Here is a 13,188-nt window from a genome sequence, read left to right on the forward strand (position 1 = left end):
AGCTAGGGCATTCATACCATGTTTTGATACAAATTGGAATATATCAACTTGTTTTTGAGACAATGGGGAAAAATAGAACATGAACTAGATATTCTCTCTCATTGATGTTTCTAACTCTCTATCCCTCTCCTTCTCCCTTCCTCTCTGTAAAAAAAATCAATAAACTATATTTAAAAAAAAAGTTGTGGTACATATCTACCATTAGATAGATATATTACTCAGCCATAAAAAAGATTAAAATCTTCCCATTTGTAACAGCATGGACCTAGAGGGTATTATGCTAACTGAAATAAGTCAGTCAGTGAAAGACTAATACCATATGATTTCACTTACATGTGAAATCGAAAGAACAAAATAAATGAACAAAATTGAAACAGACTCATAGTAGACACAGAGAGCAGACGGATGGTTGCCAGAAGAGAGGAGGGTTGGGGGGCTGGATGAAAAAGGTGAAGGGATAAAGAAGTACAGATTGGCCCGGCCAGTGTGGCTCAATGGTTGAGCATTGACCTATGAACTATGAGGTCACGGTTTGATTCCTGGTCAGGGTACATGCCTGGGCTGCGGGCTCGATCCCCAGTGTGGAGTGTGCAGGAGGCAGCCGATCCATGATTCTCTCTCATCATTGATGTTTCTATCTCTCTCTCCCTCTCCCTTCCTCTCTGAAATCAATGAAAATATTTTTTTAAAAAGGAAGTACAGATTGGTAGTTATAAAATAGTCACTAGGGATGTAAAGTACAGCATAGGGAATTATAGTCACTATTGTAATAACTGTGTATGGTGCCAGGTGGGGATTGGAAATGTCAAGGGGAAGACTTTGTAAAATATATGATTATCTAACCACTATGCTGTACACCTGAAACTAATACAAAATAATATTAAGTGTAAACTGTAATTGAAAATTAAAATTTTGTCATTTCAGCAAAAAAAGAAAAGAGAAAAGAAATTCAGAGAAAATTAGGCAGTAGTGGCAGAAAGTAAAGCTAAAGGGATATGAAGACTGAAATTCTGAGGTTAAAATGGTCTGGCACTAGCCAGAGAAAAGCATCTGGAAATCCAATGTGGTTCAGTTTGCTGGGCTTCATCCCATACACCAAAAGGCTACAGGTTCAATTCCCAGTCAGGGCACATGCCCGGGTTGCGGGCTCAGTCCCAGGTAGGGGAAATGCAGGAGGCAGCTGATTGATGTTCTGCTCTCACATCGATGTTTCTTTCACTGTCCCTCTCTCTCTAAAAATCAATAAAAAAAACTTTTAAAAAAAAGTCAGGGCTGTTAACCTGGTCACATGAACAGGTACAGGCAAGGACCTGTGAGCCCAGGCTGCTCAGGTTCTAAAGCAGAACTGGAACCGACTTACACTCCTGAGGCCCTGACATAGCTCAGTTCTTCCCATCCTTGAACTTTTGTAAAATGTTTTCCTTATTGCACCATGTTTATTCTTTAACTAATTCCCTTTCACAAAATATCTTAATTCCTACCATCAAAAGAATCTAATGAGAACACTTTGATTTTGCACCCGCCTTGAAATGTTTCTTTTTGTTTGTTTTGTCTTGTTTTAAATATGTTTTTATTGATTTCAGAGAGGAAGGGAGAGGGAGAGAGAGATAGAAATATCAGTGATGAGAGAGAATTGCCAATTGGCAGCCTCCTACACACCCCCTACTGGGGATTGAGCCAGCAACCCAGGTATGTGCCCTGACCGGGAATCTCAACCACTGAGGACACCGGCCAGGCTTGAAATCTGTTTTACATAATCACACATCACTCCGGAAAAAAAATCCAACTCCAAAAATGTTCATGGATAATGCAGATTTTACTGAGTTTCATGAGCACACAGAGAGTTACATTGAATCCCCCACAGCAAAATTTCCTTTGAAAATCCCCTTTGTCAACTTTATCTTTCTCCAAATCCCCTTGCTCAGCTACCTCAACACTTTTTTCTTTCCATTTCTTCCACAGCCTCCCACCTTTATAAATTCTCTCAACAAAACTAAGGATACACACAAGAACCCACAGCAAAACCACACTCAGCGCTTTTGAGCATTTTCTAGGCACACCCCAGTAATCCAGCCATTCCCAACTACAGAAGCGGAGCCCCAGGGGAGTGAAGAGATTTGCCCAAAGTCCCCTATAAGTTAGAGATAGATGTCCTACGCTAGTATTCTTCCCATCACACTGTGCTGCTTCAAAACACCTCACTCACAGGCAATGCAAAAGGGAGCTGCAACGGAATGCACGCAGGAACATCAAGACAACAGGCTCCCGCCCAACCGGTGTGGCTCAGTGGTTGAGCATCGATCCATGAACCAAGAGGTCACCAGTTTGATTCCCAGTCGCTTCTATCTCTCTATCCCTCTCCCATCCCCTCTCTCAAAAATCAATAAAAACGTATCTTAAAAAGAGAAGAAAACAGGCTCCAAACTCGAGTGGGTCGATGGGATCAGTGTGTGACCGCCGCAAACACCTGCCAGCAAGCACTGCCTCAGAACACTTACTCTGGCCCACTTTTCATCTGCGCCACATCCCGGGCAGACACAAATGTTGGTCTTCTGGCGACATCCTTTTGGGTCTTGGAAATGATGTTTGTCTGCATCATCCCTTTAGACAGAAAAAAAGAAAACCAACAAGAATTAAGGGTTAGTCCTAGAAAATGATTTATTGTTATTTTTCAGAGGCTAGTGAAACAGCAAATATTCATGTCTGACCAGTATATGTATAAATAGAGAAAAGACTTTTGGATGGAAATTGCTCATGATAAAAATTTGTAAACTTCACTGCCCTTTTTATAAGACCCAGAAAACAAAGATGTAAATAGCATTTAGCAATGAATCTAATCTTAGCAATAATTCTGGTGGTAAAGAAGACAGCTAGGGTAGCCAGATAACAAGACATCATCCATGTGAGCTGCCCTAAACCAGGCATTAATGATTATATATCACTAGAGGCCTGGTGCATGAAATTCGTGCACTGGAGGAGGGGAGGGGGGTTCTCTTAGCCCAGCCTATGCCCTCTCGCAGTTTGGGACCCCTTGTGGGATATAGCAGTGCACCAAGCAGCAGGCGGTCAGAGAGGAGCTGGCCTGGTTGCCCCCAAGTACCCCCCCTGCCAGCCTGGTTGCCCCTAACTGCACCCCCACCGGCCTGGTTGACCCACGCAGCTTGCTGTTCAGTCGTTTGGTCGTCCCTCACTAACCCCCGTGCCGGCCTGGTCATAGGCAGCCATCTTTGTGAGGGTGTGCGGGTTAATTTGCATATTACCTCTTTATTATGTAGGATTACATGACATAATTATGTATTTTGAAGGTTTTTTTTTCCTACATGAAGTATGAAATGCCGTTTTCAATTCATGCATGCTGTAGACCTAGATCCAAGCTTTAACCAGAGTGATTGCCTTGAAGAGGAAATCCTTGTATATATTGCTACAATGATTTCCTTTTCTTATAAACATGCACTGCCTATATGATACAGCAATCCCACTCCTTGGTATTTACCCAAGAGAAATGACATCCTGGATCTACACAAAGACTTGTAGTTGAATGTTCCCAGTAGCCATCCAAATACCCATCCAGAGGTGAATGGATAAACACACCATGATAGATCCTGACCATGGAATATTACTCAGCAACGAAAAGGGAAGAACTACTATCCATGCAACAACCTGGCTAAATCTAAAAGACAGCACTGTGAGTGAAAGAAGCCAGCTGTAGACACAGCACACACTAAAAGATTCTCTTGATAGGAAGTTCCAGAATAGATTGAACAAATCGATAGTGACAGAAAGCAGAGCCGCTGGAGGCAGGGGAAGACTCATGGGAAAAAGGCATGAGGAAACCTCTTCGATTGTTGAGGCCGCTCTCTATCTTGATGAGGAGAGAAGTTGCATGCACTTGTCAACATTCATCCAATGGCACGCTCAAAATGCATGCATGTCATTGTAGCAACTATGGCTCAGTATAGTTGATGTAAGATGAAACAAAGATACACAACAACAAAAGAGCAAACAGGGCAAATCGGATCACGTCACAATCTTCTCCTGATTTCCGGCTCATAAAATATCCAAGTTTCTGTGCCTGCTCTCGTCTCTCACAGACCTTCTTGCTGTTCTTTGAAACCTCAGGCTTGTCTACAGCTTACAGCTGAAGTGCTAGTCTTCCCTCTCCTGGTGGGCTGCACCCCCTCTTTCAAAGTTTCCTCCTCCCATAAAAGCAGGCGCATCCCAAGACTCCCCCATTCTCTTGCTGCTTCATCACATTGCTTCCTTTCCCCGTGGCTGTGAGCACTTTCTGAAAATGCCTGGTTTGCCCACGGCTACAACAGTGCCTGGCACGCAGCTGACGCTCCAATATTCAATTAACAAATGAGAGAATGTAAGAATAAGAAATAAGAGAAAAGGAGTCTGGACCCTGTAAATTGCTCTGAACTGCTTTCTCTGTTGCAAGTAAACATACTGACCAAATTGCTCCAGATGGAGGAACCTGGAACATTGGTTTTCTTCTCTCCACCAACTTTGACAAACTCTAAATGGTAGACTACCAACCAAGGGGGAAAAATGTTTAAGCCATTTTTCATTTCATCATCCAACAGAAGAGATTTTTATTTATCTCTATTGCCTTCTAGTCTTGGTCCCATTACATACATTGCTGCACTAGCATGCACATTACATTTTTAAATCTTTCCCATTTTTGTACTACTCTTTGTAATACTTTAAACAATAAAAATTAAATAAAAAATAAAAATCTTTTACATTTTTTAAAATATATTTTATTGATTTTTTACAGAGAGGAAGGGAGAGGGATAGAGAGTCAGAAACATCGATGAGAGAGAAACATCGACTAGCTGCCTCCTGCACACCCCCCACCGGGGATGTGCCCGCAACCAAGGCACATGCCCCTGACTGGAATCAAACCTGGGACCCTTGAATCCGCAGGCCAACGCTCCATCCACTGAGCCAAACCGGCCAGGGCAATCTTTTACAGTTTAGATTCTTCAGCATACAAATAGAAAAGTGCAGAAACAGAAATTGGGGGCCCTGCCCTTTTCATTTAACAATTTCAATTTTTGCTTTTACTACAGTTTTCATAATCAGAATTTTAACAAGTACCCAATACTCCACTAAAATGCAATGCCCCAATTTGTTGAGTCATGTCCTGTTTTAGTTCTTTAGATAAGGCTGCAATAAAGACCTTCTTGCCTACAGCTTTTTGTTTTTCTTCCAATGAATTATTTCCTTAGAAAAATTCCTGAGTGCTCACTTCAGCAGCACACATACAAAAACTGGAACAATACAGAAAAGACTGGCATGGCCCTGTGCAAGGATGACACAGACATTCGTGAAGTGCCTTATATTAAAAAAAGAAAGAGCCCGGCCGGTGTGGCTCAGTGGTTGAGCATCGACCCATGAATCACGAGGTCACAGTTCGATTCCCAGTCAAGGCACATGCCCGGGTTGTGGGCTCGATCCTCATGGGGGGAAGGGAGGGCGGCGTGGAGGAGGCAGCCAATCAATGATTCTCTCTCATCACTGATGTGTCTATCTCTCTCTCCCTCTCCCTTCCTCTCTCTCTCTAAAAATCAATAGGAATATTTAAAAAGAAAGAAAGAAATATTCCTGAGAAGATGAAAAGCCAAGCACATTTTACTACTCCTTGATATGTATTGCCAGGTTGCTTTTCAAAAATCCTATATAATAAAAGGCTGATATGCAAATTGACCAAACTGCGGACAACTGGTCGCTATGACGTGCACTGACCACCAGGATGCAGACGCTCAGTGCAGGAGCACCGTTCAGCCAGAAGCCGGGCTCACGGCTGGCGAGCTCAGTGACGGTGGCGGGAGTCTTTCCTGCCACTGCAGCAGCGCTAAGGATGTCTAACTGATGGCTTAGTTGGACATCCTTAGCGCTCGGGGAGTGGGCCTCAGTCGGACATCCCCCAAGGGCTCCCGGTCTGCGAGAGGGCACAGGCTGGGCTGAGGGACTGTGCATGCCACCCTCCGCCCCGTTTCCCCCACCCCCCAGTGCATGAATTTCGTGCACCGGGCCTCTAGTGTTGGTATAATAGGTCCTTCAAAGCTACACTAGTAATGAGTACAGAGTCCAAATCTCAGGTACCATCTGGGCATTTTGAGCAAGTCTCCTTTACCTCTTACAGAGCACCTGCAGGGCAGGTCCTGAAAGAATGTGACCATCTGCAGGGAGTGTCCCAAGGGTGCAGCTAAGGGCCCCCACATTCACAGGGAGGGCAGTGCTGCCCTGATTTCTTACTAAACACACAGACAGAAGGGTAGAAGCTGACCATGGTGGCTGAGATAAACACAGCAAAAGGCAGATCTTTAGAAAACGTAATGGATGAAACCGAACAGTGACCTAGAGGATGACGCCTGAGAGGATCAGCAAGGTTCTACTACCCTGAAGGCACCCACAGGCCCAGGGTCTCCACTGTCGTCATCAGCACCTGAAAATTATGCCTCAGCTGGGAAGCAGCATGCCCAGAATCTGAAACTTAGAATGGTGAAGCTGGAAGGAACCCCCAGAAACCACTTAGCCCAATGCCCCCATTTGACAGGTGAGAGAACTGAGGCCTAGAGAGGCCAGGGGCTGCTCCCGGGGTTACACAGCTACTGTATGTCAGAGCCAAGACTAGAGCATGGGTCTTCTGATGGCCACTGGCTTCCACACCCCATACTGCTGGTCTTGCTAAAAGAACCTTGAACCCACATCCTCTTGGCTGCCCCCTGCATGTCCACTCATGCCCATTCCAGCGATGGGCACCACTGCCAAATGCAGACTCTTACCTTGGAAACTCAACTCGAAGTCCTCAGAACCCGCCTGAAATGGCACAATGCCCCTCGGAGTGCAGAGGAAGACAGACTCCAGGTATGAGGAATCGATGCTCGAAATTTGCCGACTGTCGCCCTAATTAAAAAAAAAAAAAAAAAGTAAAGACTTTTAAGTAATGGTAGGCTTTTAAATAATCTCTACCACTGTATCTTACGCAATTTTATTTTAGCCCTGGGATTTAAAGAGGGATTATCTTGCCTCCCAGACCAGATCATAAAGGCTCCCCTTTTATAGTTTCCTCCATCCCAGGACCAGGAGGGAACAGTCTACCCTGTAGGAACTACACTTGGTGGATGCTGGAAAAATATAGCTCTTCACAATAATATTTTTTAAAGTACATTTTTATTTATTTCAGAGAGGAAGGAAGAGGGAGAGAGAGATAGAAACATCAGTGATGAGAGAGAATCATTGATCGGCCGTCTCTTGCATGCCCCACACAGGGGGATTGAGCCTGCAACCCAGACATGTGCTCTTGACTGGAATTGAACCTGGGACCCACCAGTCTGCAGGCCAATGCTCTCCTATCCACTGAGCCAAACCACTAGGGCTGCAATAATCTTTTTACACCTTCCATAAAATATGACCCAAGTGTACCGAGCAACTCAGACCCACCGTACGGACATCGTGTCCGCCCTGATCACAGAATCCAGCACTCTAGCACGAAGGAGACCCCGGTGGCTCTATTAGCCCACCACACGAGAAAGCAGGGCGAGCTGTGGTGAAGGCAGGGAAAGCTCCAGTGGGTGCACTGCTGTCCAAATGTAAATGACCCGCCCCTCCTCCTCCGCACCGAGCCAGAGTAAGCAAATACAATGGACTACGTCTCTACTCAGTCCACAACACTGGAAAAGCACTTGACTTTGCCACTGACAGGGACTATATGAAAGGGACTAGAAGTACCCCTGAAATATCAAGACATACTCTCAGGCCTCAAGACATTTATGAAGGGTCTGAATTCAGAATGGTGGGTAAAGAGAAGTATGTCGACTCTAGCACGGGGGCAGGGGTGGCCCCCGTTGCCCTGTCCCCATCTCTGGCAGGGGTGGCAGCCCACGGCAGACTGGATGTAAGACCCTGTTAGCAGATATTGTACTCGTCACTTCTGACTGGTTCTTTCTTGTGGTTTTTGTCCTTTTTAATGCTTACTGTCTCTTTCAAGTTCTCACTGAGATCACCCACTCTTCCCACCTTTAATCTCTGGAACCCTGATGTCAGTAAAATGCAAATATTCCCCAACGCTTTTCCCTTAGCTTACTGAAAATTTCAATTATTTGGCATAAGAACCATTGAGACCTATAGTTTATTTTAACCAAAGCTAATTAACTTGACTTCGTCATTTCTATTTCCACGGGCACCTCACAGAACCACTTTTAAGAAACTGCACTTTGCCCTGGCTGGTTTGGCTCAGTGGATAGCGTCGACCTGAGGACTGAAGGGTCCCAGGTTCGATTCTGATTAAGAGCACATCCCCGAGTTGCGGGCTTGATCCCCAGTAGGGGCGTGCAGGAGGCAGCCGATCAATGATTCTCTCTCATTGATGTTTCTCTCTCTCTCTCCCTCCCTTCCTCTCTGAAATCAATAAAAATATATTTAAAAAAAAAGAAGCTGCATGTTGACATCATCCTTGGCTTGATCATTAGAACCTGAACAAAGCCCAACATCATGGGAGAGTTCACCCCAAGGTGCTCCAGAGGCCAGCGCAGCAGAGAGGCGACAAAGGGGTCAAGACCCCAAGCTCTGAGCCCCTATCCTCTTCCCCAGGGAAGTTCGGTTACTCCGTGTGCTCGCTGGGGTTCCCGGAAAGGTTGTTTGATAACCTGTACGGAGACCAGGACAGCTGGGAAACCACGGGCTACGGGTGACTTGTGGAGAACCTCTCACCACAGCACCCACGGTCCGTGGCAGATGTTTTTCTCAGGCCCCATTAACAGAAAAAAGTGGTGCTGCTCCTGAGGAACTGGTGTGTTCTTCCCAGGGAGACACAGGGGTCCTGTGACAGCCTGCCTCTTTGTTTGCTTTGGCAGCCAGACCAGATTCACGGCTCATCAACCTCTAACTATGTCGAACCTTACGCTGGTGTTCCCTGTGCCCGTTCTGTCTTTGGCTTTAACTTCATCTCTTGCTTTTTTTTTTTTTTTAATCTCTTTCTCATCACTCTGCTTTCATTGGCTGCATCAGTGTGCTCCCTCTCTCTCTTTCTCTCTTGTTTTAAAAACATACTTTTATTGATTTCGGAGAGGAAAGGAGAGGGAGAGAGAGATAGAAACATCAATGATCAGAGAAAACCATCAATCAGCTGTCTTCGGCACGCCCCACGCTGGGGATTGAACCCGCAACCCGGGCATGTGCCCTGACTGGGAATCGAACCATGACCTCCTGGTTCATAGATCGATGCTCAACCACTGAGCTACGTCAGCCGGGCTCTCTTTCTCTCTTTTTAATCCTGTGAATCAAAAAGAGGAAGGGACACTAGAGAGAAGCTCTGCTTCTCTAAATGTCTACCCCAATTGGCATGTCCCTACGTGGGCACGCCTCAAGTTCCCCTGCATTCAGACAGGGAACCCTAGTGACCCCCTGTGTCAGCCTGCTGATCCTCCGCTCTCCCTGTTTTCTGGCGGGAAGCCATGATCTGTACAGTTATGCACTAATAGATAGAAAGCTATCTCAAGGTTCCACCCCAGACCTTGACAGTGAGGGTAGGGGGGCATGCAGCAGACTCACATCTCAAGCGATTTCTTAAAAATAATATATGTCTTTGTTTATAATTGCAATCACAGTACATGCCTGCGAAAACAATGCCAATACAGTTGTGCATACTGTGAAAAGCACCACTTCCTCCACCACACCCACTCTCCATCCGTGACCATGGTGGCGTCAAACATGTTAGTCATGGTTTTCTCCTGGAGTTGGCAAGTTTAAACATGCGCCTCCAGGGGAGGAACGGAACTCACCTTCTCCCCATACGGAATCCATCTGTGACTTCCACTCTTCCAATACCAAATCCATTTTGTGGTGAAGACAGAATTATCCGGCAGTGTGACGGACGAAGGTGTGGAGAGACGTCGGATGGGATCAGAACCACAAGTCATTTTCTGGAAATTGATTTTTAAATTTCCGAAAGGAATGCTGACGAGGGGGAAAAGTTTAAAGTTAATCAAAATGCTTCATTGACCTCTGTTTTCTACAATCCGGTCTTCCCTAACACAAGCACAGAACTGATATTTTAGAGCTAAAAGGGATCTTCAGATGTTCTTGATACACCTGCCGGTCTTACCACATAAAAGAAACTGCTAAAACACAGAGAGGTAATGTCACTTGCCTGCCCCACATATTCAATGGTATCACAAAATGCATTCTTTCCTCAAAAACTATCCCAAGTAAGACGGTGCCCACACAAAAAAACTGGCTCAGGGTTAGAAAGTGAGTTAGAAACTCACAGTAGGTCAGTTTTTTCAATTGTTTATCAAAAGACCTTTTCATAGGTAATAATATTTTCATAATATTAAGACATTATGTGCCTTTTTCACTTACGTACACTCACAGGTGCACAGTAGAGTTTTCAAGAGGCCACATCATGTGTGATTTCAAAATAGATTTCCAAAAATATAAAACAATGTCATTCTTCTCAATGAATTTTTGTTTTGGAAAATGGTTATTTTTAGTTATACATATCTACAGCTATAATTATGTGCACAATACTGTATAATTATATAAATGTAGTTAAATGTTATTCATATTAACATGTAATGAATTTACTTTTAAATGAATCAATAATTTGTCTCAGTTTTGATTTTTACTATGATAAATGTGGAGAGCTATAATACATAAAATCAGAAGCTCTTTGGGATCCTCTATACATTTTAAGACTGTAAAGAGGTGGGTCCTGAGACTAAAAGGCTTGAGAACTATTGCTCCAAGAAGCACCTCCTTGATCAGTGGTTGTCAACCAGGAATGATTTTGTCCCCAGGGGGAATTTGCAAAGTCTATAGACACTTTGGTTATCACAACTGACACCTAGTGGTTAAAGGCCAGCAATGCTGCTACACCAACCCCCTCCAAAAAGTTATTATATTATTATTATTATTAGTAGTAGTAGTAGTAGTATTTTCTGGCCCAAAAGTAAATAGTGCTAAGGTTAAGAAACCCTACTTCAAATTTATCTGGGGAGGGGGCGAAATTCACCTACAAACAAGAAAATAGCTGATGCCACCCTCTAGTGGCCAAATGCAGCAGCAGAATCTCCACCAAAAATTCACTAAACTTGCAGATGATGAAATGTGTGAGATTTGTTTTTCCCCCCAAGGAATTTCCTTATTAAACTAGGAATGCATCTTATAAATATTGTCATATGTGGTATCACCTATTTCAGCCCTGACAGAATCAGAGATATCAGGGTCTAGGAGAAAGAAAACAGCAAACAAAAAGGAAGCTACAAAATGCTAAAAGTTACAACAAAATTCTGCACTGGAACTATATGAAATTGCTCAAACCATATTCTAAAACTGTGAAATTAAGCCAAAGGCTCTTTTGAGGTAATCATTTAGTACTTTTAATCGTTCTTTCATAATCTGGTAGAAATATAAACCGACCTCTGCATGGTGTTTATTTGCACGACACAATGACAAATATTAACTAAACTAATAATCGTGTCACTGTGTACTTTGCGTGAGTCAGCAAATATTCTCAGGATCCCTAGCATTATCCAGGCTCTGCGTGACTTCAAATCCACTCTTTTTTTTTTTTTTTTATTTCCTTAACTCAGTAGGCGTTTGCTGTTTTTATCTAAAACTTGAATGGGATTCTGAAGGAAAATTGTGTCTTCTTCCCATAAGCCGAACACTATGCTTTCCTTTGATGATACTGTGAATCTCACAAGCCAGAGTCCAGCCACCAACTTACATGCAGATTTGGGGGTCACAATAGGCCTTCTCAATACTCTCCATGGGCTGGAGGTCCACCCAGGCGTTTGCATTCATCACCTGCCACCGGTAGGGCAGGTGGAAGTGAACCTTGCTGCAGCCTTCTACAAAGACAGAGAGGAGGGCTCAGTGGGACTGTAACCAATTCAACTAAGGCCACTGCCGTCGTTCCCATCGAGTCCTGCCTTTCCCATGCAGCCAGGACCGCATGCAGGCACATGCTGTCTGTCTCCACCTTTGCTCATGCTGGCTGCTGCCTGCACTGCCCCATAACCGTATTTCCAGGTTCCTTTATCACCCACAGAGACTCATCAGAAAACAACAATTCTCCACTCCCCAAAAAGTCCCTTTACCCACATGAAGATCTGAGGTCATTCTAAATGTACAGTTACCCTTTGTATCTCTCCCTCTCCCTTCCTTTCTGAAATAAATAAATATATATAAATATATATATATATATATATATATATATATATATATATATTTTAAATCTATGTTATATGTATTTTATGACAATGAAAAAGAAAATTTTAAGTTAAAGACTTTTGAATTAGAGAGCACAGGGCAGAATCCTCCTCTTCAAAGGCAAAAAAACAAGTGACCAAGAAGACGAAATCAGACATGATGTCCAAGCCTGGGACAGAGGAAGGAAGGGGAGAAAAGATATAAAAGTGAGAGGACAGGAATTCATCCCAAGCACAGTCCCATGGGAATAATTTCTATAGGAAGCCTGGTGGGAGGGAACAGTGACCAGGTGTGGCTCTTCAGCTGGAATGACCAACAGATGACTGGGCCTGTGGAGCACAGGTGTCTTTAGTATGCATGGCCACAAGAGAGACAATAAATATACAGTGGGACCTTGACTTACGAGTGTCCCGACTAATGAGTTTTTTGAGATACCAGCTGTCTCTCTGCCGATTTTTTGCATTGAGTTGATAGAGTAATTTGGGTTAACGAGCTCTTTAACGAGCTCGGTCTCAGAACAAATTAAACTCGTAAGTCAAGGCCCCACTGTACATATAAAAGACTAATATGCAAAGTGTCCCCTCGGGAGTTCAATTGCTCACTATGACATGCGCTGACCACCACGGGGCAGTGTGGAACAAAGGAAGGCCCCAGCCAGCAGCCAGAAGGCCCCAATCGGCCCTGATAGCCGGCCAGGCCTAGGGACCCTACCCATGCACGAATTTTGTGCACCGGGCCTCTAGTGCTAAATAATGACAGGAAATGAACTTTGAAAAGGGTGTCTGCTAGGATTCCTTTGTTTTTTGAATTTGTTGTTTGTTTGCTTGTTTTTAGTACATGAAAAGATAGGCCCCTGAATGAGCATAATATTTCACCTAAAACTGAATTGCAAAAGAAGGAAGTATAATAGCATGCATTGGTGAAGAACACAGGCAGGCTGGGCAGTTTAGGGTCAAAATCCAA

The 13,188-nt window shown here is 44.0% G+C and overlaps 1 protein-coding gene and 1 non-coding gene across 2 annotated transcripts in view; one reads left to right on the forward strand and one right to left on the reverse strand.

Moving 5' to 3' along the window:
- ZC3HAV1 (zinc finger CCCH-type containing, antiviral 1) overlaps positions 1–13,188 on the reverse strand; it is a 55,073-nt gene that overhangs the window by 11,845 nt on the left and 30,040 nt on the right. Inside the window, exons 6-9 of the mRNA XM_070423999.1 lie at positions 11,741–11,864; positions 9,792–9,966; positions 6,795–6,915; positions 2,499–2,601 (exon numbers count right to left, since the gene is read on the reverse strand). Coding sequence (XP_070280100.1) covers positions 2,499–2,601; positions 6,795–6,915; positions 9,792–9,966; positions 11,741–11,864 — 523 coding nt within the window. The remainder of the gene's footprint in view (positions 1–2,498; positions 2,602–6,794; positions 6,916–9,791; positions 9,967–11,740; positions 11,865–13,188) is intronic.
- LOC139017078 (U6 spliceosomal RNA) lies at positions 5,247–5,352 on the forward strand. Its single transcript, XR_011472764.1, has one exon. It is a non-coding gene; the product is annotated as a U6 spliceosomal RNA (small nuclear RNA).

Source organism: Myotis yumanensis, unplaced genomic scaffold (assembly GCF_028538775.1).
Source record: "Myotis yumanensis isolate MYYU_CA2020_CCGP unplaced genomic scaffold, mMyoYum1.0.hap1 SCAF_9, whole genome shotgun sequence".
Lineage (NCBI taxonomy): Eukaryota > Metazoa > Chordata > Mammalia > Chiroptera > Vespertilionidae > Myotis > Myotis yumanensis.